This window comes from Tetrao urogallus (assembly GCF_951394365.1).
Source record: "Tetrao urogallus genome assembly, chromosome: 4".
Classification (NCBI taxonomy): Eukaryota; Metazoa; Chordata; class Aves; order Galliformes; family Phasianidae; genus Tetrao; species Tetrao urogallus.
Window position 1 is genome coordinate 49,936,279 of NC_136817.1, and position 24,164 is coordinate 49,960,442.

Consider the following 24,164-nt stretch of genomic DNA (forward strand, 5'->3'; position numbering starts at 1 on the left):
GTATATCTCAGGTGTTAAATCATCCTGATCTTTTCCTAGGTCTGAAAAGGACAAAGATGCAAACAGTGGCTACAATTTGTGCCATGAATAGAGCTGACCATCAAGCACACAGCAAAAAATTTAAAACTGGTTATTTCCAGAGTTGCAACTTCCAGTGCACTCTATCAAGTATGCAAATGGAACCAGCCTACTGTTTTTAAGAACATATTTTTCTGTGCATTTTCTTTACCATAAAAGAAGATGGGGGATGGGGGAGCTGATGGGGCCCCAAACAAGGAGGTGGCAAACTGGTGTGCTGAGTCTAGCTCACAATAGCTCTAGCCAATGGCTAATGATGATATTTCTGAAAAAATCGCTGGTACCAGATGAACAAATCATTCAAGCATGTGTATGGCTTTATAATTGTTGTCTCTTTAAAATGAGTAAGAGCAAGTAAATAAATAATTTAGATCAGAATAATTTAGAGTAATGTAACTGGAACTAATGGGAAGATGCAATTGCCCCTGCCTTGATACAAGAATGCAATTTATGATTCTATAATTCTACTTATGCTGCCATGGCAGCGGAAAAGTCCGCTTACAGATGCCATGGTCTGAACACCTGAGCTGGCTTACCAAGATGTAAACTCAACCTGGAGTTGAGATGTGTAGAATAAAGGAATGCGAGCACAACTTTGAGGCTTTGTGGATAGGAAGAGGTAAAAGGGTGAGTGTAAGAGTGGTGTCCCTGTGAGCTCAGTGCTAATTAATGAAGGCACATGAAGGCTGTGAACATTTGTAAGAGCCTGCATGCATGCTACAGTGGCACCTTCCGTAGGGCCATGTGGCACCATGTGTTGCATCCTGCCCCACTGTTACACTGTGCAGCTTCAACCCAGCTCTGCCAACAAATGCTGCTCCTCTGGTGTGGGTAGCCTCTTGTGCAGAATAGCTGTCCCCACAGATCTCCTTGGCCTTTGTGCTGTGCTCTGGCAGTGAAGGTCTTCCAGAGATGCACCTCAACCAGCCCTTGTGAGAAGCTCCGGGCAGCCCCAGCAGCATGGTGCAGCACCTGGTATTTGGGAGCCCCTGCAGTGCCCACCCCATGTGAAGCAAGTTGGATGAAAGCAGTCCACTAGCCTCAGGGGCTGCTAAGCCCAATGCTGTGCTCAAAATCATCCCTGTCTCCATCTTGCCTCCCACTGGGTCTTGACAGTGGGCTTCCAAGGGTAATGCACTGGGGAGCACTACAGTTGTCAGCTGGGCTTACAAAACCATCCTTTTATAGCTTGCAACATCATTAGAGCACGGCTGAGGTTGGAAGGGACCTCCAGCTCCCTCTGGTCCAACCCAGCTCCAGCCAGGGCACCAGAGTGCATGTCCAAGGGGGAGATTCCACAGCCTCTCAGCACACTGTGCCAGCCGCACTAATGCTTCTGCACTCGATGCTGATGCTGACTAACTTCACAAATTTGCCGCAGGAGCACACAAGAAACGCCTCCTCCATTCTCCAACACCAAACCGAGGGCGCCCAACCGCGCTGCGCGCCGTCTCACCCAGCACCGCCCCGGGCCGCCTCCGCGCAGTCGCCGTGCGGGCAGGGCGCGTCCCGCCGCCGGTAGGCTGGGCCGTGCCGGGCGGCAGCGGGACTGCCAGCGCGGAGGAGGTGCGGGGTATGGCTCCGCCGGCGACGAGCGGGATCCCGCCGATTGCTCCCTCGCTGGGCCCGATGGCCGTCTGGCTGGGGAACCGCTCCGATCTCGGTGGGTGAAACGTCCAGCCGGGACCCCTCTGCTTTCCCGGGCGCTTTCACCGACCCTGCCGCCTCTCCCTGGGGGTCGGTCCGCTCTCCGCGACGGGAGCCGGCGGGGCAGGGGCCGTTCGGGGTCGGGCCGGGCCTGCGAAGGGCTGCCGCGGCGCGGGGAGAGGGGCGGCCCCCTCCTCGCTGTGCCCCCGCTCGACTCCTGCGCTGCCCGGGCCGAGCGGGCGGGAGGCAGCGGGGGCTCCGCCTGTCCCCGGTTCGGAGCTCGCGGCCCCGCTGGGCGGTGCACGGCGCGGTGCTGCCCGCTGTGCCGGAGCGCGGAGCTCTTGCTGCCGTGCGGCTGTTCGGTCTGGGTTGGCCGTGGGTTGGGTTAATGGAAAGCTATACGGTGAGCCGTACAAGTTCTCGTAACCGTTCTGTAGTCACCTTTATTTTGAGCCGGAGTGGGCGAGTGACTAACAGAATATAAACGATTCGAGGAACTGCTTCTGCTTGGCTGTCCAGCGTGAGGTTAAACTTGGCTTTGTGTTTAGATTTTTAGAAACTTGATTTGCTGTAACCCTTTAGTGCTCTGAATGCTGCTCACATACAGAGGAAGTTGCTCCTCAATGACAGTTTCTGTGTTTATACCTAACCCCAGACGTTGCGATACTGGTAATCTCAGAGCTGAGTGTCTCCTGCTGCCTGTGTTGTCTGAAGTGCGAACTGTTAAATGTAAACTCACTGGAAGACACTCCTTGGCTGCTGGCTGTGTCTGTGGGTGCCTCATACCAGCAGTACGTTACTGTGTGGCAGAGCATGGCTGAGGGCGTATGGCTCATGTGAGAGCAGGCAGAGGCAGCAGTTAGTATGGCCGTGATTACTAGAATGAAATTAGGCATGAAATGCTTTGAATCTTCCTATACGCCCTTTGTCAATCTGTAATTAATGCTTAGCACATGTCAGCTTGGTCCAAAAGGGTTTGAGGTGTCCACCACCTGCTGTTTTGCTCTGAAAATAAGAGGTGTGGAAGCCTTGTCATCTAGCTCATTCCTTCTCTTCAGGAGAGCAGAAAGAAGTAAGTACCAGTAGGCACAGCTGAGACCTGTAGAATAATGCTAAATATGTTGGCGTTGTCAGACTTCTTCCCAACTTTGAAGAGTTTCAGTGAAAGAACAGCCAGCCTGGAGTTCAGATCTGTGTTGACCATTAATTGGCTTTGCAAAGCCTGAACACTTTTTTCAGATCTTCTATGGAAGGTGTAAGAGAGGAGGGGGATTGCAGATATTCCTTCTGTTGTTAAGCTTGACCACATTTTCCTCCTCTTTTGTGAATAAGAATTCTTGAAAGATTAGAGTGTGTGTGTGTGTGTGTGTGTGTATATACATACATATATAAATTAGATTGCTCTTCTGTTGTTGCTGCTTTGGCATATTGTTGCATGTTCCTCAATCTGTTGGGATGGCCAAGCAGTTTGCTACTGGCATCTTGAAGAGAATGCCTGAAGGTGTTCTTGTTAGCTGCAGGATGGGTGTGCATAGGCTTGTAGGTACTCTTGAAATGTTTATACCTTGGTTTCTATCACTGAGCACTTTTCCAAGGGAGTTTTAAGGCCATGTGCATCAGTGGGACTTACTAACAATACCTGTGATTTCATAATGTGCATCAGGTGCACTTTTGAAAGAGAACTGTTGCAAAGTGTAACAGAAAATGCAAAAGGTACAAAAAAACAAAAAACAAACAAACAAAAAACAAACAAACAAAAAAAAACAACCCAAAAAACAAACAGTATTTCTTTCCCCTTCCTCCTGAGGTTTGCCAGATGCTTTCTGCTAGATTGTTACACGGAGGATATGCTGGTTTTAGTTAAAAATCTTTTTTCAACAAGTGTGAATGTTTCCACAGAACCATTGATTTTATGTGTTTGGTAGCATTGCTTTAATGCTGCTGGTGCTTGCAAATTTCCTAATGATATGGAATAGTCTTAAACATCTGATCCTACAGGGATCCTTTATTTTTCTTAGACAGCCAAATGGGTTAAGTGCTCTTCATTAATTGCACGGAATGCACACTTTATTTGAAAGCTGAAATTTGATGATAGATGCTCCAACAGAAATGCAAAGCATTGTAATGCTGATTAGCAGCAAAACATGAGATTCTGATCTGTTTTCTCCGTCTTGTCAGCTGCATCTTCTGGATGGATCAAGTCTCTCTTATTGCTGTATGTAGAGCAATTTATTCTTTTTTTTTGTCAGGGCTGAGCTGCTGTTAATATTTTTGTCTTTGTTTTTGAAGTCTTTATAATGCTAGTGCCTTCATGATGTGATTGCACAGATAGACAAGGGAATTGACAAGATTCATCTGGAATTGCATAAAACACAGTGCTTTTGTATTGCTGAGGGTTACATGCATTATACGCGACTGCTTTTAGCTATTGTTGTTAATAGGACCTGTTCATGCTTAGGAGGTATCTCCTCCCTGAGCCCTCCTTGCCAGCTCTCAGGGAAGCCTCTGTACGACCATTTTTTGTGGGCAGCTTGTTGAACTGTTGATGTATCACGTGACTGGGAGGGAACTTGTTGTGGCAGTGACTTGACTCTCGAAGTTCGGCGGAGAACGCTCGCTTTCCAGAGCTTCTGCAGAATGTACCCTTGATATCATCGTAAGTTTTGTGATAACTTCAGTAAGCCAAAGCCTCAGTTTCTAATGTGAGGATTCTAGCAGGCTCCAGTTTGAGATACTGTGAAAGACTTGCAGGTTTATGCGTTTGAATGTGATGCTTGGTAGAAAGGATGCAGCTAGATGCTTTAAGATAGGTTATCCCTGGGACTGGCTACATACATCTTGCTAGTAGTGACAAGGAAGTAAAGCTAGTTAAAAGTATTTAGAGCTAGTGCTGGGTGACAGCACTGGCACAGGCTGCCCAGGGGCTGTGGGCTCTCCTCCTTGGAGATCTTCAGAAGCAGCCTGCCCATGGGCCTGGGTACCTGCTTTGGTGTCCCTGCTGGAGCTGAGGCTGAGCTAGAGGGACCTGGAGGTCTCTGCCAGCCTCAGCCGTGCTGAGCTTCTGTGAGCCATGTAGCTGATTTTTCTGTGTGCTTGGTTGAGATACTGCTGTTGACAAACCTAATGAAAGTTTTGAAGTTTGTTCCTAGCAGCAGACCTTAAACAACCTCTAGGGCAATTAGCAGTGCTGTTACTAATCGTCATCTTTTATCATGTGGCTTCCTCTATCTCATCAGACTTCCTGCTTATTTCACTTCTGTTTGTAGGTTCCGTTTACTACAGGATAGCTAGAAGTGAAGCAGAATTGAACATGTTGAATGTTCCTCTTAAATGATAGCTTTTTTTTCCCGTTATTCAGTTCATGGATATTCCCCAAAGTACCATTCCCTTTAACAATAGGTGAAACAGATGTTAAGCAACAGGTTGTGTTCACTTGCTCTTCCTCTGGAAAACACCCTGTTTAACCTGTTCCTTGTCACCTTTTCTATGGTTTCCTCTGGTCTCCCCTATAGCTACCACCTTAGTAGTAAGACAGGGATGTAAACTGTGATTTAAAGCTCTTGTTGTAACCGTGATGCAGGGTGAAACACAGAGACACATATTTTGGGCTTCTCCTGGAGGTAGGAAATGTCACAGTTTGATGCAGTGTGAGCATATTTCTGTCAGAGTCAGGAGAAGATGAAACACTGGCTATGGTGGCAGCTGCTGTTCCCATGAAAGGTGAGCTGAAGTGGGAATTGGCTGCTCATTTCTCTTTGTGGCATTGCCAGCTTATGTCGGCCTTTCATAACACCTGTAAATCATTTCTGTGGCCACACAGTGAACTGAATGAGAATGTGGTCCAGGCATTAAAGAAATAAAAACTAGCAGAAAACACCCAAACAAGTCACTTTTTAAAAGTTATTCTGAAACTTGAGTAATTCCTTCTTTACAATGGATGAGTGAACTAGCTCATAAATGATCAGGGAGAGAACTGCTGAAGATAAGGCTGCTGCTGAGACATTTACAGCTGTGCTTAGCTGGGGTGCCTGAGCAGATCCTGTATCTTACCTGAATGCTTCATTTGACTTATACTGCAGTTAAATATGTGCAGTGATCATACTTGATTTCCCTAACAATTCAGTTAACATCAAGGCCAACAATAGTTTGTTTCTGCATATTTAGATAGAAGGCTATATTTCATCTTCATGCCTGGAAGCAGGAAATATGATCATGCAACTTTTTGAACTACAAGGGTAAGACAGTAAATGTGTATGTAGTTATTTAGAGTAGACTGATTGCTAGAACAATCAAATTCACGAAATATAAACAAAGCTCTTTAAAAGGCAAGCCATGAGAAATAAATGACGTGGGCTTAATAGGCAAAATCTGGCGTAACAAAATACGATTCTTTATCAGCAGGGCAGAGAGATTACATCATTGTTTATGGGCTTCTTGCTGTAGATTAAACAATACAATAACTGGAATGTGTTTAAAACAATCCATTAGATGTGTATTATACTTAAGTTTACTATGGGATATTTAGAAAAATAGTGCGTTCTTTTAAGGATGACTTTTACATTGCTTATATAACAACTAAACAGATACAGAATTTATCGCAGAAAAGATTTTCTTTTCAACCCTCTGAGTTGTTCATCATGCAGTATTAAATCTTTCAGGGGATTTTGCTCTGCTCTGAAACATTTGAGAATTGCCTATTTAGATCATTGCTAAAGGCAAAGATTTGAGCTGACTGGAGCTTCATCAGGGATGTCATAATGATCACGCTAAATGAAATCTTTTCATGCTGCTAAAACCAAGAAGAAAGTAATTCTGAAGCTTGGTATGAGCTGAGTCTATTAATGTGGCTAATAGATATAAATGAAATAATTGTTCTGATCCTCCATCTGCAAAGGAAGAAAATGGTGTGTGCTGTTGCCTTTGCAGGATCTTTAGCTCTGTGTGGCAAATAGTTGTGTAGGAACAGCTAATCCTGCTCTAGGACAGCAGAATGAAGTGGGATGGCCTTGCTGACATGCTCCAGTCTCTGTTTTCTGTGAAACTAAGGGGGAAGAAGGTTTGCTACAGAGCAGTATCTTTGCGTGTGTGGTCGACTCCAGCCTTGTTAGTGCTATAGCCTTCAAGATACCATGGTCTTTGATTTTTTTATTTTTTATTTTTTTATTTTTTTTTGTATTAAACATTACCTTGCTAACATGGAGAGAAGACTGAGTCGAATATTGATAGATCAAGCTCAGCCATATAAAAGCTGTAATTAAAAAAAGAACAAATTCTTTTTGCCTCAGTCACCCAACTTCTTTTCCTCATGTATCCTATTTCTTAAAGGTTTTGTAATATATTCTTGAGCCATTGTTGGGATGGAAAGATAGAAGAACACTGTGAGTAGTGGTGATTAGAACCGGTATAAAAGAAAAGTTATTGACCAAGGCAGACTGACTTTATATTTTACTTCTTAGTTAAGGCTTAGTTAAGGGTGGAGAATACTTGAGATCAATGACTGAAATGTACTTATTCTTAAGCCAACAAGGCTACATGGGGTCTGAATTAGTATCATGAATATAGTCTGTGATTTGTAGTTTAAGCAGTGTTTAAAATGTGCCAAGTGTTGCTCCTAAATGTTTGTATTTGAAGTGCATCTTCAGGTAATTTTGATATGTAGACTGATAGTCTGCACAGGTGTATGAAAACATCAGGACAGGAAAAAGTCCACAGCAAACTGATTTCAGTAAGTATTGGCAGGAATCAAGGAAGTCCTGAATTTTCAGTGAAAATCTTTGTGAGGCAACACGGTGCATCGTGAGAATGGGGTAACTGTCGCCATTCTGTTAATAACTGTAACATGCCTCAGAGGAAGAATAGGGATCATAAAATGAGTGATGCAGCTCTGACTAATACATGAAATGTATTGCTTGTACCCAGGCAGGTCGTCGTCATGTATTACATCCTAAATGCTGAAGTTTCTGGGAGCAGACTTCTTGACACATGGGTGGTGTTTGGTAATGAGTGCAGAGTGCTTTGCTCTGCTTATAAGGTTGAACACAGCAGCAAGTATTTGATCCAGGCAATCATTTTTTTCTAGAATATTTTCTGTTTTGCTTCTAGTGAATTTTTACATCTCTGATCATTTAATGATGTCATCAACAACAATTTTTATTCTGTGTAGATTAGCTGTTTACATTTAAAAAAAATATTGCTTTTTTTTACTGTTAAGGAAGATACTTTTAAAACGTGCTCATACCTTGTTGAATTTTAATGGAAAAAATAGATTTTCAGACATCTAAAGACAACTGAATAAAACTTGAGTGGCTCATTTAAATGGGCCAGTTTGTTGGAGTCGCTGTTAATATGTAAAATATTTTTTCCATTTAAAATTTTGTCTCCTGCCTAATTCTAAAGCTTTTAAAATTTCAATCTAATTAGTAGGCTAATGTGTATTACTGAGCATCAAGTTGGTACATCACGAGTTTATTCAGTACCCTTCAGTCAGGAAAAAAGGTTTCAGTATTGGCTCATCTGTGGCATTTTTAAAGTGTTTTTAATTTTTTTTCTTGGCTACATTTATCTTGTAAGAATTTTTCTGAGCTGTCATAATCCTTGATGGCAGACTGCAGCTGAAGGGTTTTCTCGTTGGTATATCAGGTGGCAGCCTGTGAGCAGAAATGCTCAATGAAATCTAAGAGCAGTTTGTAGGTTTAAAAAAAATAAAATAATAATAATGATAAAAAGAAATCAGGCAAGTGGTTCCTTCAAAAAATGAAATTTATTTCAGAACTGTACCTAAGCACTACTGACATGAGAGAAGAGGAAACTCATTAAGATGAGTTACTTGATTGCCTTGACAGAGCAGTCCACAAACCACAGCTAGTGCTGCTTCACTGAAGCGACTGCTTTAAAAAGTAAAGGCTTTTCTAGGGCAGGTTTTTCTTCAACAATCTCAGTCACTGATCCAGTTTAAAACTCTTTTCCAGGGTTTTGGCCTGTCAGGTGCAAAGTCAGTGGGGTAGCAGAGAACTGAGGGGGGAGGGGAGGGGAGGGACCTCGTGAAGTGGCTTTGTGTCTGGAGAAGCTGTGAGCAACCACAGCTTGGAGGCCTGGAAGCACTCGCTCTCTAGGTTTGAAGTAGGAGTTACCTGCCATGGTCATGAAGGAAAGTCAGGAGGAGATTTCTTAGGGTAATGCTGCTTTTCTCACAAAGAGATACAAAATGTAAAGAGGGATTCATCTGGTGGCCCTCCTAATCTGTCCTCCTACCTCTTAGTTATCTCGAGTGTTAAGTTGCTGTTGATGTCTTTGCAGTAGTGTGCTGTGGTTTTCCCGTTCATTCTTAAAATGGACAGCGTGCCTCAAAATTCAGAGCACCTGCTGATTTTCCTTACAATAGCACTCTTCATGTTCTGATCTGTTAAGACCTGTTAACACCTCTCTGAGGTTGTGATGTATGCTATTTCAGTTGGATTTCTTAGATTCTGAAACAACACAGCCATCAAAATAGTATTTGTTGTAATGGCTTTTCTCCTTCCTGAAGTAAATTGCCTGATGAAGTGGGGAACTTGGGATATGTTGGAAGCTGACAAGACCAAACCCATTTCATTTTAATTTATTAAAACGTGAATTGAAAATTCTTGCCAAACAAACTGTGAGCAACTTTTTCAGTTATATGATTCTGTTTATCCTTTCTTGTCTTTCACTTCTCTGTCATGTAAAACAATTGCAGTTTTTAAGTGTTATCTTGTTCAGTTCTTGTGTTGCTCAGTTGTCCTGCCCAGGTACAAGTTAAAGCTACTGAAGATTACATACCTAGTAAGTTCTAATACAGTTATCTGCAGCATTGCTGGCCTTTTTTGAAAAAATGAATAGCTTTCTTTTTTGGGTTTGTATGCAAGCTAGGCCATCTGGCTCTGTCCCAAGCAAACATCCTGAGGTTTAATTTCAACATTGGAGTTCATTCAGCCTCCAGAACTATTCAGATGTTTGTCTGCATTTCCTTTAGTTTTCTGCATTCCCACTGTTGTGTAGCATATTGATTCAGATGAATACTTAATGGTTTTTAAATTTTTATTTATACAGCTGGCGCAGTAGAGGTAATTTTGAAGTAATGGTCTTTCTGCAAATTTCTGGAGACTCTTAAGTGTTTTGTTTTTCAGAGGGAGGAGTTAGATAGCTTTGGGAATTTCTGTTGTGAAAGCTTCAGTATCGCGTAATTGGTTTTCTGATGACTTTTCAACCCATTTAGTAGCAACATTATGAATTACCATGTCTGTTTTAGTACAAGTAGGTAGAAAATATGGTAAAATATGTTAGAATTTTACTCACCTCATTTTGTTGCCATTCTTTCCTACTCTAAAAAAATAGAGTAGAATGTTTTTGTATGCTTGGAGGTTATTATGTAAATCTTTATGATGTATAGTGTGTATACATAAACTTCAGAGACTTCAAACAAATTCTGAGTACGCAAACATGTATTTGGATTTAGCTGAACATGGACATTGGACATGGTTGGAATCTGTTGTATTCTTCTAATCCCGTTGCCAAGAAAAGTCAAGGATATTTAAGTCTGATCCTTTTGTCAATGTCAAATCCTGTGCTTTTTATCTATTTTGCATGAAGTTAGGACTTCAGGAATAGTATGGAGTTCCCCTCACTGGTGAGAAGGAGCACTTGTGTTGTTTTGCTTTCTGTGAAATACGCTGGCCCTCATGCTGAGATTGGCTAGAATACCATTTGTTCTGCCCCATCACAATGAAGAAACATCATATAGGTGTTCTTTGCACATGGTTGAATATTTGTAATTGTTTCATGCAGAGAAGATACTGACTGTTAGAGGCATAAACTCTGTTTATTCCATTATGTAGGTGATGTACAGGCCTTGGCAAGCCATGATTTACCGACAACTACCGTGACGACTGGCAATGATAACAAGCCTGAGCACCTGGAGTATGTTGCCTTTGTATTGGTGCCTGTTTTCTTCATCATGGGTCTCTTGGGGATCCTCATCTGTCACGTCCTTAAGAAAAAAGGGTATCGTTGTACAACAGAGGCTGAAGAAGTAGAGGAAGAGGAGAAACCTGATGAAAAAATAGGTAATCAAAGCGTCTAAAAAAATATTTCTACTTATTTATAAAAATTGCAGCCAATATGGAGTTAACTTTTTGTGAGACTTCTATCATTCTTCTGTCTAGATAAGTTATCATACAATATTAAGAGAAGTATTTTTCATTACCATTATGTCTGTTGGTTTTTGGTCTTTGTTAGTCAAAGCTTTGCCAGTCTTCCAACTTCCCACGAGTCCTTTAGAACAGATTAAGAGCTTATGGAGGGATCAACGTATCCAGGATATTTGTGGCTGTGTACTGAAGTCACCGGATCTCCTTTGTGCATTCCATCTGCTGCTGAGAGAAAGTACTGGACATCAGGGAGTGGTGAAAAGCTGCTGTTTAAGGCCTTAAGTCTAAGATTTATGTTTAGCAACTCAAGTTTTATTTGTATTGTGTTGTCTTTCTCATCTCCCTTCTCAATGTAAAACTGAGCCTTTGGGTGGATGTTCTCTTCTATGTAACGCATGCTGCTTATATATTTTTTTTTCTTAAAGATACTTCTGTTTTTCTGTTTGTACTCTTGTTTTGTGATTCCTTATTCCTGTTTTCCCCTGCTCTCTTTTTCACCCCGGAGAAGAATGCTATATGCGGCATTTGGCTTGGCAAATGGAAAGGTCAAGTCACTTGTAAATGCTTCAGGCCTCTTCCTTTCTCCAAAAAGATTGATAGCATCTCCACAGGTTCATAATAAGTGCAAATTACAGTGCCTCTGTGGTAACAGTAGAGTCATGTGCTGCAGTAATGATCTGTCATTGTGTTCTTAAGCAATCACTGCCCATGGCATGTACTCAAGCTGTGTGTCTGTTTAATCTGCTGGTTCAGGGGAGGAGTAACAGCAAGGTGAGTGGCAGTGAGAGGGGGCAGCTTCCAGGTCTTCTGAGGAAACAGGTGTGTAAGCTGCTTTGCAAAGTTGTAGGCAATGGGGTGAAGAAGATGAAAGGTGGGGTGAAGGGAGAAGGAAGCCCCAAATTTACTACTTGGAGGCAAATTTAAGGCCTAACCTATCAAACTTGCCTCCATCTTCTGATTACTTATTTTTCATTTTAAAGGTAGCCCTTATGTCTTTTAAGGAAGCTGTGCTTTTTAATTTTTTTTTTTCCCCCCAGTCTTTGTGTTTTGAGATTATTCTGGGGAAACTTCCAGCACTGGCAACGAGTGAGGTCAGCTACCGAAGTACCAAGGTTCTCAGTTGTATATGACCAGAGGAGCGAGGAATTTAAGAATACTAAATGTATAAAATTAAAAAAAAAAAACAAAACCAAAAACACACACCTTGCAGTTGTAAGATTAAATTGAATCCCTTTTATTCTAGAAGCTGATAATCCCTATTTTAAAATATTAGCTTGAGATGGCTCCATTTGTTGTTTTCCTCTTTATGTTTAGGATTAGAAATACTGCTTTCTTTTGTATCTCCTTATCTAACTAGCTATAAATAGAATTCTGATGCATGTTCATGAAAATATGGAACTTCAAGCCTTAAAGAATGTTAGAGCTGATGTGTAGATTCCATAAACTTACTTTTCTGGGCTTTCTTGAATAAAGACCAAAAAGTCTCATCTGTTTTCTCTCCAAAGTGACAGTAAATCTTGCCATTTTCCTTCTGGAACGTCTTCAAGTGGTTTTTTTTTTTTCTTTCTTTCTTACTTTTTTTTTGGAGGTGGGTGGTTTAGTGTAGATTATTTTTTGAAGTATCTTCTTTTTTTTTGTTCTTTTGAAAGGCCAAAATATTGACAAAATATTTATTTCGTTGCACAGAAATGAATGAAACTGCGCATGAGAATAGTGACACTGTAGGACAAATTATTAACTACATTATGAAAAATGAAGGTATAGTATGGTGAAATTGAAGTTATGAGCCTTTGTGGTGGTGTCTGATATATATATATATATATGTGTGTGTGTGTGTGTATTTGTAAATATTCAGAAGTATGGCATGTTAGTATGTTTTCATTTAATAGCTGTTTTGTATGTGTATTCTTTGAGATTGCCTGCAGGAGGCAATAATCCTAAGCAAAGTGGAGATGGTTTTTGATTATCTGAAAATAATTCTGTATTGTAAGCTTGATTCATGCATTTCTTGATCTTCTGTTAACTGTTGGGGCATTTTTTTTTTTTTTTTTTTTTTTTTTTTTTTTTTTAAATATTTTTGCTTGTTTTTTTCAAAGAAAAGCTTAAGCTTGTTTTCTTAATGGCAACATTTAAAGCATGTGAATTCTCATGTTTTGACCATATTGAACATTTTGTCTTGTAATAATTCCCATGGCTGTTGTCAGATGAAAGATTTGAGCACAACTGAGAGAACAGGATAGACTAGCTCTGACTTGGAAATTCAGACATGATATCTTCCTGCGCTGTCTGCACAAAGTAAATGATAAAATGGATACTTTTAGAAAAAATGTAAAACTATGTGTAAGTGGCCTGAAAAGTGCTTGGTTAGGTCAGAAGATTTTTACCAGTCAAAGCAACCTTTGGAGGAAGGAGGAGACTGCATGTTTTTATAGTATAAGAAACTCCAGCCTGTTAATTTTACATTTGTATAAATTCAAGTTCTCCTAAGCATTGAGCTTGCCTTGAGTTACTTCTGAAAGAAGCCTAAATCTCAGGAGAGGTTTCTTTTTGTTGCTGGTTTCTTCTTTTCCCTTAATGACTGCTAGTGCTTAGTGCTAGTGTGTTTTTCATCACGGTTGGGTTTTGTTTTTTGGTGCCTTTTCTCTTAAATTGCTCTATAAGTATGAGGTGATGACAGTCCTGTGATCAAATGAATGTTTTTAAAATTTTCAGTGATCCTGTGTAGGAGTACTGTGCAGATGGCTGCTATGTAGCTTGCAGTGGGGCGAAGCTTCGTTTGCAATATGAGCAGTAATTTTAATAGCTTATGTTAAGAAAATCCCATAGAGTTATGTAAACATTTTTGCATTAGTCTCTCTCATGCCTTTTGGTGATACAGATAATGCAGCCGTCTTTCTTCTAGATGGAAGTTGTTTTAGCACCTTCAGTTTTGTTGTTTGTTTTTCTGAAGTTAGAGCTGTGCATTTTTGAAGAATTCTATTTATTCTCATTACAGCAAATGCTGATGTGTTAAAGGCCATGGTAGCAGATAGCAGTGTCTTTGAACCCGAAAGGTAATTGCTCAACTTTTTAATGTGTGTTTCCTGAGGCAACTAAAAATGTACCCTTTCAAAGGGTTTTATTTCCTGTGCACTTTGAAGACTACATCACTTCCTTGAGATGTCAGCCAAGAGGATTATAGCTTGATTTCCTTGTTGTGTCTTTTAATCCACTACATTTTAGCGTAAGCCCCATGATAATATCTTGCTCTTCTGGTTATATGTTCTAGGCCTGTCAAAATGATTTATTGCTTTCTCGAGCTAAAGATTTACAGAGGCTGCAAATATTTGTTTACTTTAGGATGCAATTACTTCCAAGTTGGTTTAATCAAAACTTGGTGATTTGAAAGAGCAGAGGCAGTGCTTGTTTCATTTATATGGTTGCTAACTTTGAATAGTGTCTCTTTCAGCGTTTTACTCTTTTTGCATTATGAATTTGGTAACATACATTGGCTGGCCTACCTCTTAGGCTTCCTTCCACTGCACACCTATTTGAAACTTCACATAGGGAAAGTAGTCTGCCCCTTAAATGGCAAAATACTATTTAATTAAACATGCTTATGTCTGTATCTAAGTACCTTTAAACTGTATTTATATTACTGGATTCTTCTTATGTAATCCTATATTCCTATTCAAGGCAGAGAAAATGGATATTGAAGTAGTGAAGTAGGAGTGTATAGTTTTAGCAAAACAAATAATGTGCAACCATAGGAAACTATTTTAATGATGCGAGGCTTGGTTATTGAAGAAACTCATTTCAAATCTAACAAAATGAACTCTTGAACATAAAGATGATTTTGGAGCTATTTTTTCCTGGTGCATCACAAATATTTGGTAGGATTTTAACTCAAACATCTTGTGTAGGTATGTGTACTTTGAGAGTTTGACCACTGTTTCAGTGAATTAAAATAGAAAAAACGGGAAGGGACTGTGGTCTTATGAGACTACCAAAAGATGTGATGATTTTTTTCTTGTATTACTTCTGACAAATGGTCCTGAAGCTTTAGTAGCTTGAGTGCAAATCCCTTGCACTTATTTCTGTGTTCAGTCCACTGTGAAACACTTCCTAGTGATAGAAATAAACACAGTGAAGTGAAATCTGAACTTTTGCTATTTAAAGTCATTTCTTCTTGTCTTCACTTCAAACATGTTAAATGGATTTTATTTCCTTTTTAAGTTTCTTTAATTTGTTTGAAGACTAAATGCCTCCTGACAATGTATTTGTTCTGAAAATAAACATCTAAATAGCTCCAGTCTTTCATTGGCAAACTTTATTTCTTTGTTCTCCTTTGGAGTTTCTCTGGTTTGTTAGAATTTTTCTAGAAATAGCATTCCTAAAACTGGATGAAATGTTCCAGCTAAGGCGTGATTAAAGCTTAATAATGTGACTTTATTAGGTTGTTATTTCCATGGTGAGAAAAAATTCTTACTTTAACGCACTTACATCCTAATGATTTATGTTCAGCTTGTGTTTTTCTACCTTCTTTTTCTGAGGAGTGAGTATCTGGCTAACTGCCTCTGTCTTTTTAATGTTTATTTCTGCTAAAGCACTGAAATCTGTGTTGTCCCTACTGTGATACATCCAGTATTCTTCATAAGATTTCTCAGTGTGTGTCTCTTTCTCACACGCACACTTTCTTCCTATCATCCTCATTTCTTTGCTTGTACTCTACAGATAGTGTAGGTAACCCCAAAATTCACAAATAGTTTAGATGTTTTTCTCTTCCATTATTTAAAGAACTATTTAAAATGGAATATGATCTGGACCAGAATGACTGCATTGAAAATGCCCTTTCAGTTTTACGGTAATCTGATAAACAACTTTCTGGTATGCCCTTTTTCAGGAATGCTCTGTCTTAAGTTGTCATCATTTTACCCGTAACGCACTGAACTCTGTCTTGCTTTATGAGAATATGTTGCCTGACCGTGGAGTAATGCTGAAATCCAAAAAAGTCTTTGCTTTTTGTCTGTCCTGCCTGTTTTTCTGTTTTAGAAGAAATTAAGATTAATTTTGTGGGTTGCTCTCAATAGGTGTATTTTGTTCATTGTAATGCTTTTTATTTTTTCACGGGTCCTTTAGAAAGCAGCTTTCTGAAGCTTTGGCTGGATGATATGTTAATCCTGTTTCATGACAGACATTTAGTTTTGCCTCAACACAATGTTGTGACTGTGTCTTTCTGTGAGTTCTTAAAAATAATGGAACAAGTCCATCTAAACTATTTTTCTGAATTTTAACCTGATTTTTTTTTCATTTCCTTGTACTTTCTGTCAGTTACATTAACTACGTGATTGCAGATCCATTCATTCATGAAGTGATTTTTGAACTGTGGAAACATGGTATTAGAGGGAACATTAATTCCTGTATCCCCATGAATAAACTATCCTTCAGAAAAGTAGTTTTTCACTAGACGCAACAGAAGGCTTTACTCTTTATTTTCCTTCTGAGAAACAAGATTTAATAGTACTCTGTTCATTTCCTTTATACTTCCTCTAGCCCCGTGTCTCCTAACACTCCTGGGAGTCCAACAAGTCCAGGGTCTCCTTTGTCACCTGGTGCTGCTCCACTTAAACACAGCTGCAAAGGCCATCACTTACATACTGTTGGAGGAGTAATAGAGAAAGATGTTTGTTCTCGCTGTAGCCACAAACGATGGCATCATATAAAACCAGCTCACAAATCCAAAGAGCACAGAAGAAGTCGCCTTGGAGAGGTTACAGTACTTTCTGTGGGAAGGTAAGATCTAATGCCACTTCATTGTATCCTTTTCTTAGAGACACTATAGTGGCTGATCAGTTAATGGGATCAGCTACCCATTAACTTTACTCATTTCTAGAACTAGTGATTTTTTTTTTTTTTTTTTTTTTTTTTAAATCCCATTACTAGTAAACTAAATTTATTTCTAGAGGAAGTGAACAAGACTGTTCTAGAACCCTGTGAATGAGTAGGCATCTGCTGTGGCTGCAAATCCAAAGCTGCAGTTCTGATGACACAGTCTAAATGTAATAAGAATTGCACGTGAATAAATTCCTTTTTTTTAATTTGTTATTTCTGGATTAAGTGTGAGGTATAGAAATAACTTCATTATGCTTTCAGTTGTTTTTAATTCCCTTTTTACACAGTAGTTGTCTTAGAAAAATTACTTGCCTAGTAGCATGGAATCTGTGGACAGTTTTTAAAAACCAAGTCCCTGAGAAAGTGTGATTCAGCAGCAAGGAATGTTTAAGGCCTTCATGGGTGGTAAAAAGGAAGATTGCTCTGAAGTGAACGTGGGTCTGTGTGGGTGTGTGCTCTAACTTCATGGTCTTGGGATTCTCCTGTCTTTAAATGCACACATATCCATATCCTGGCTATACACAATGATCTTGGTAATATCTAGGGACATGCAACTGAATCTCACTTTTGGTCACCTCAGGTTTAGAGTCACGAAAGTGGAGCACAAATCTAATTCCAAAGAACGGAAAAGCTTGATGTCTGTTACTGGGGTGGAGGGCCTCAATGGTGACGTGCCTGCCACACCTGTGAAACAGGAAGCAAAAGAAGCACCTGCCACACCTGTGAAAGAGGGGACGCAAGAGAGGAGAAGCTCAGAGTGAACTGCAGGTATGGCACTGGGAAGGAACCAGCGAAAGTGAAAGCTGGGAAATAGACTGAGGCAACCAGTAAGGAGAAAAAACGCTGTGAATGTATCTATTCTGTGTGAAAACTCATCAGGCAAATTTGAAAGTTTCTGTAAAAGTCTGCAAAAATCATATTTGATCATTCAGTTAATGATTACACTGGTAAAGCCTAAAATATACTCTGATTTTTTTTTTAATCTAATTTTTTATTTAGACCTTAAAATTTCAACAGATGTAGAAATAAAAGCTACTTCATTAAGGTGGCATCATCATCCAAGATATGCATATAATTTTTCCACAGTAAATGGACAGTTTACTTCTTAGTGGCAGTGTGCTGGATTCCCAAAAGAAACAAGTACTGCTGACTTCTTATTCACTGGAATAATTGCAGTGCTTCTTTGTTGTTCTCACTGATACTGCATATCAGCTGGCTGCTTATTGGATACTTCTCTGATAGATCAGGGAGGCTTTTAATAAGAATAGAAACACATAAAAATTCTCATATCACAGTGATCTATGATAGGCTATTAAACCAGGAGGATGGGGATTCTCTTGAGGCATTAAAATTTAGTATATTACTTAATGGGATATCAGGCATGTTGAAAATGTCTGCCGTAATTTGGAATGCACACCTGGTGGGGGGAGTGAGGGAAGAGAAGAGTCTAGCAGGGGAAGCCTAGGATGTAGTAGTTGAAAATGTAGTGGGGGAAGATGTGATAATCAATATATAAGTGATCATCAATTGGGGGTAAGCTGTTTTACAAAGCAAAGAGAATTTTATACAACTGTGACATGATGAGAGACTGAGCTTTGGGGAAGATGGGAGTTCCAGCATAATAAAATAAAGGCTCTATATTTGAAGGAAGTGAACAAGTGACAGAACCAAATTGTAGAGCTGGCTTGCTATACAGTGGATTACTTCCTCCTAACCTTTACTGTGAACACAGAGATAAAAGAGTGTTAAACTAAGAAGAATGTATTTATCTGGATGCTGTCTCACAAGTATTTTTTTCTTTATCTGAATGAAATAGGAAATAACCTCTTCCCTCACTAGCTGCATCTGTATGTTCATGTGCAGCTGGATTGGGCATGAAGGTCTGTGGTCATTTTTTCCAGTATTTCCAATGGGAGATCAGACTTAGAAATTCATTCTTTGACTTATGAGAAGATAATTTGTCTTCTAACATGAAAAATAGCAAGAAAAGGGTATATATATGAAAATAGCTTGTTCCAGTGCACTTGTGATTGGAAAAGTTTGTTTTCATCATCTGGAAATGCTTTATACCTGTTTTGTAATTTGTCCTTTCTCAAATCAATGAAAGCTGTTCCTTTTAAGTACCTAAACATTGTTCTTTAAGTTTGAACTATTACTGCTTCAATCTAAAAATAAGCTGCTCTTTAGAGAGAGAATAGTATAGCTATTATTAAAAAAAAAAAAAAAAAGTGTCTATCTTTGTTTTTTTGTTTTTTTTTTTTTTTTTTTTTTTTTTTTTTTTTTTACTGTAGAACCTCCCTTAGGATTTGAGATACTGCTCTTTTTGAAAACAAATATTGTAATAGCAGAGAAATGACTCTGGGGAATCACTTGTAATGGTATCTCCAGTCCAGCAAAACTATTTTCTAAACTTGGGAAACTAGCCAGGTCTGTTTGCTCTGCACTATGAGGGGAAAAAAAAAAAAAAGTAAAAAACCCACAACCAAAAAAACTCAGCTTTTGCCTGAGAACTTAACATTCTGTTCTCTAGTGTGGTTCTACATAAGTATTTCTCTGCTGCTGTGAAAAGCTGTTCATAAGTAAGCAGATACTAAGTTAGACTTCCGTTTCAATTACTTGTTTCAGACTTACAATAACGTATTATACCTTAATTTACTGACATTGGGTGGATAAGCAATGTTTAGGACTTCTGTGCCTGTAGCTCATAAATGTATGATTAAAAAGCACATTGTTTTGGAGAACATGGCTCAGCGTAGAGGAAGAAGGGAGGCACAAATGTGCACGTAAGTGCTGCCAGAAAAAGATTTGTTCCAGCTTTTTTGGAGGCACTAGATTGGTCCTTGTGCATTAAACGGCCGTAACTGAGATCTGTGTGAGATGAAATTTCTTGAGTTGAGCAGTATTTTCATGCTGCTGGTTGCTTGTGTTCACGGCTACTCTCGAGTTCAGTTTTGCTTCCCCTAAACTGACATATTCTTAGTATTTTCTTGAAATGAGCTCTACAGTGTTTCAGCTTATCCTTCCATCTTGCTGCCTGCATCTTTTATACTTAGCATGTCTTCTGTCTATCTCTGAGGTTCATGATCTTGAGCGGATTCCATTTCATCATTTCAGTTTACTTGAAATATTTTTAGTGGCACATGAAAAAGAAATAAATATGGAACAGATACTTAAAGTCAAGTATTTGAGTTAAGCTCTTGGAGTTCCTTGGCAAGCTACTGAGAAAACAAAAACTTAAGTTACTGCTGTGCTGCAGCTTTGTGATGTTTGCCATTTCTGGTGTCCCTTTCTAAGTTGTGTGCGCTTTACACTGATGTGATTTATGGGTCTGCTGGTGGTTTTGTCCATCCTTTTCATAATTACCAACTGAAGTTTTAACTTTTTTCATTTCTTATTCTAAGGCTTGTAATGCATAACCACCACATTAAGTAATTCAGGCATTTTTTTTTCTATTTCAGAACATCTGTATTTAATTGACATGTTTATACTGTAACTAATTTTCTCCTGGACCTGTCTGTGAAATTACTTTCTTGTTTTGCAGGTGGAACTTCTAGAAGAAGTTAGTCAACTAGCACTTTGGAGAAAACAGAGGACTCCCAAGAAATGCATTCTTATTTAAGGAAGTGTGTTTATGGCACTGTAGCATTTTACAAACTTTGTGATGGCATCCATGCAAGGTTAAATACTTACTGATTTTTATTGGTGAAAAAAAATTGAGATTTACACATACACACTGTTGCGCAGTGTGGACCTCATACCAAAAGTTGAGCTTCATCTTCAAAATCAAAAATACACACATTTTTTTGGACAGGGAAGGTAAAAAGTCTTACCAGATAATTTTTTTTTCTTCATACTTTACCCCTCTAGTCCATCTGGATTTTTTAACTCTGTTCTTCCCTTCCAGAGCTCACAAATACTCACTGAAGATGAAATTCAGACTACGGAAGATGAAAAATACTCTATTAATCTAAATTTTAGTAGCCAAGCAAACCACACAAGAAAATAAACGTTTTCAGTCAAATCTGCGTGTGTGCAGACATGCAGAAGTATGTAAGCCTTTCTGACTCTGTGACAGGTAACTCACAGCACAGAATGGCTTAGCTATACGCAAATGTTAAATGATACTGTTGTCCTTATTCCCATTACCTTAATAACTATTTAATATTAGGCTAAAAAGTGTCTTCTTCTATGCACTTGGTTGAGCTTTTGGAAAGGTCACTTTCATTAAGACCATTTGTTCTCCATTTTTCTTGTAACTACTTAGTCGTATTTGCAGTTGTGTTGCCTAATGGCTTTGCCTTTCTCTTTTGTTTTTCACCCACAGGTTCCTTATTAAGCTAAGGCAACATATTTGAACCACTAGATAAGGATATGGAATATTTGTCATTAAAAATTTATGGAGTATGTACTGAAGTACTTCAGAGTGGCTTCAGAGGGTAGCAGTTCTCATGGCACCGAAATCTCAAGCCATTGTTTCACTGCCTTAATATTTTGAGTGTGATCTACTGCTAACAATACCAGTGATGGTTTTGTGATGTTATTTTTGTGTCTACTTATTATGACCTTTACAATCTTATTGCTTTATTTTGGTAAGGCAGGGGGAGGGGACATTTGCAATACTTCAGCGAATTTTGCTATGTGAAAGAAACTGAAAAATAACATATTCTCCAAGTGCCTAAGAATATAAGCTGTAGGGTAATACAACGTAGTAGAGATTATGCTATTTTCTGTGAACTATACATTAATTTAATCTAACCTATGAACTCTATAAAGATCAGTGCTTCTTTTGAAATTGATTTGTTTTAAATTGCTTTCGATCCTTTTTGTCCAAGTGTTCTGAACTGTGTTTTTCTTTCAGATCTGAGAATCTTCATCAGCTTATGTAATGTTAACAATGTGTACAAGCATTAAATTCATATTCATTTTTTTTTTTTAACCATATTAGGTACTCCCACATCTTGTCAGAGAACTTTGTTTGATGGTTGCTGGGAAGTATGTGCTGTGATTGCCTTCCTTGTATCAATTAGATATTGATAGATCCAATTGTAGAACAGCTTGGGTTGGAAGGGGTCTTAAAGATCATCTAGTTCTGCATCTCCTGCCCTGGGCAGGTTTACTGCTTGCTAGGTCTGAACGCTTCTCAGAGACACCATATTTGGTTGGGGGAGGAACAAACAAACAAAAACAACAACAACAACAACAACAACAAACAAACCCCAACAAAGATCCTGAAAAGAAATGATGGTTTATTGTGCCTTTTAGAATTGATGTTTTTAGAGAGAACTGCTCATTCTTGAGTACCTTAAATAACTCTGACCAGGACTGGTACTTGAGTGTTTAGCATCCTTGCTGTCATTAATTTAAGTCTGGTTTATAAAATCTCTTTGATATTTAACAAACTACGAAGCTCGCCTTATAGGCATACATTTGATAGATTCTTGATTTTATATATTTTTTTTCCTTCTTCAAACTTCACTTGATTTCAATAAAAAGCTATTTATTCTAGAAGAGTTTAATTAGTGTTGGTTATAGTCGTTAGCTTTCAATTTACAGTAGATTGAGAGCTATGAGTATAAAATGTTATTGGAAAAAGGGAGTATTGGGCAAAGCCGAGCAGTTTTAAACAGTTTTCAGAAAGAAGATGTACAGTTACAGACTGTCTCAAAAAGCTTTAAAAAAAAAAAAAAGTTTTTAATTTGATGGTATTGTGTTTTAATACATAGTAAGCTAATATTGCAAGGTAATATACTGAAATAATTCAAAAGAAGCTTGAACAAAGATGTCCTATTTTTTTACTTAATTTAAAAGTACTTCCTATTTTGATTCCATTTGAATTATGTAGATAAAATCAAAATGTGTTGGATATGTAAAACATTGTTTGCCTGTATAACTTACTTACATAAGGTATTTTAAGACCTGGTATGTGCAAGAACTGAATTTGTACGTTGCTTCTTCAATAAGAAGATTTAGAAGTGGTGCCTGTTTTTACTGCCTTTAACACTACACTTTGCAGTTTTGTAGTGATATGGACACTGCCATATTAGTCCGCCTTTCTTAAATTTGCATATCGGATGTATTTTTAACAAAGTAGTTTATATACAACTTTTGTACTACCAAGCAGATAATAAAAGATTGATTCTTAAACTCGCTTGTGATTTCTTCAAACCTGCCTCGTTGTGTAGATCTTGACCATGACACATTCTGAGCTTCTAACGTGTAATGTTAAGCTCTTAGCCCTATGAGTTTTTGTTTGTGGAGGTTAGGCTGTTGTGTGATGTTCTTCCTTACTATTTTCTTGGCAAATAATCTACTTGCTCTGTATTTATCTTGGAAAGAAGAAAATATAAGCTTTACTCTGAACTGGTATCTGACTGAAGACCTTTTGCCTTTAATTGCCCTTAATATCAGGGCTTTTAACTTTTTATTGTATGTGATGTTGAGCTCTTAGAAAATACGCAACATTCTCATTATTCTCAATTGTTTTTTGTAAGGTATGGAAAGAAAAAAATACAAATGACAGGAAGCTCTTTGCAGTTGCTTCCTCTGTGTCTCTCAGTGATATTACAATGCTTAATTTGTTACATTATGTTCTCACAGATGACTGCAGTCTGCAAATGGCATTACAATGAATTTTGCTGTATGAATAGGTGAAGGAAGCTCAAAGCAAGATGTTGTGGCTAGCTGGATGTAATTATCAGTACCATCCTGTTTGCAATTCTTCTGTTCATTATTTCAGTGTTTCCTAGCTGCATCACACAAGGTCTGTTTTGAGATCTGGGCTCGTTGAGTTTTAAAAGTTTATATGCAGCAGTGGTTTGCAATCAGAACTAGGAAAAATAAAAAGAAAGAAAAACATTCTTCCAGGCCTCTGTTTTCTCAGAGCATTGTGACAGTGCTACTAGAAAATTAATGGAATTTGAAAACACATTTAGATTCTCATTTCCAGATACATTCTTTTCCTTTTCATCTACATAACAAAATAACCATAGTGTGATATTCTGTGTGTCTTGTTTTTTCCTTTTGTGTGTCTTCTACACTCAGCTCCTTGACATTTCTACTGCTTGCAGTAACAATTTCAGGTGATATTTAATTGAAAACTAAGTACAAATTTGACCGTCATCAAGCTTTGAAAAGATAATTATAACAATTCTGTAATACATATACTTTTATTAGCTGTACATTGAATAAATAACAATTTCTGTTTTGAAGTTTGAGACATGTTGTAATTGAACTGGCATAAATCAGTCCTCAAAAGAAATGTGACTTTTTTTTTTTTACCAGAAGGAAACTGTTATTTCCCCCCAACACACTGCTTTATTTTATTACGTGAGGCGTTATGCCAAAACTCCTCAGTCTACCTCATGTTGCTGTAGCAAAACAGATAAGGGAACTACTTCTGTTTAC

General features: G+C 38.7%; 1 protein-coding gene across 1 annotated transcript; it reads left to right on the top strand.

The window, feature by feature from the left end:
* Positions 1-1,653: 1,653 nt before the first annotated feature.
* On the top strand, positions 1,654-17,521 carry RELL1 (RELT like 1; the record flags this gene model as incomplete). The annotated part of the gene is made up of 6 exons (XM_079534678.1): positions 1,654-1,741; positions 10,578-10,805; positions 12,576-12,647; positions 13,885-13,942; positions 16,422-16,661; positions 17,341-17,521. 6 exons carry the CDS (start codon positions 1,654-1,656, stop codon positions 17,519-17,521), a joined length of 867 nt encoding a protein of 288 aa, XP_079390804.1.
* Between the last annotated feature and the right edge of the window lie 6,643 nt (positions 17,522-24,164).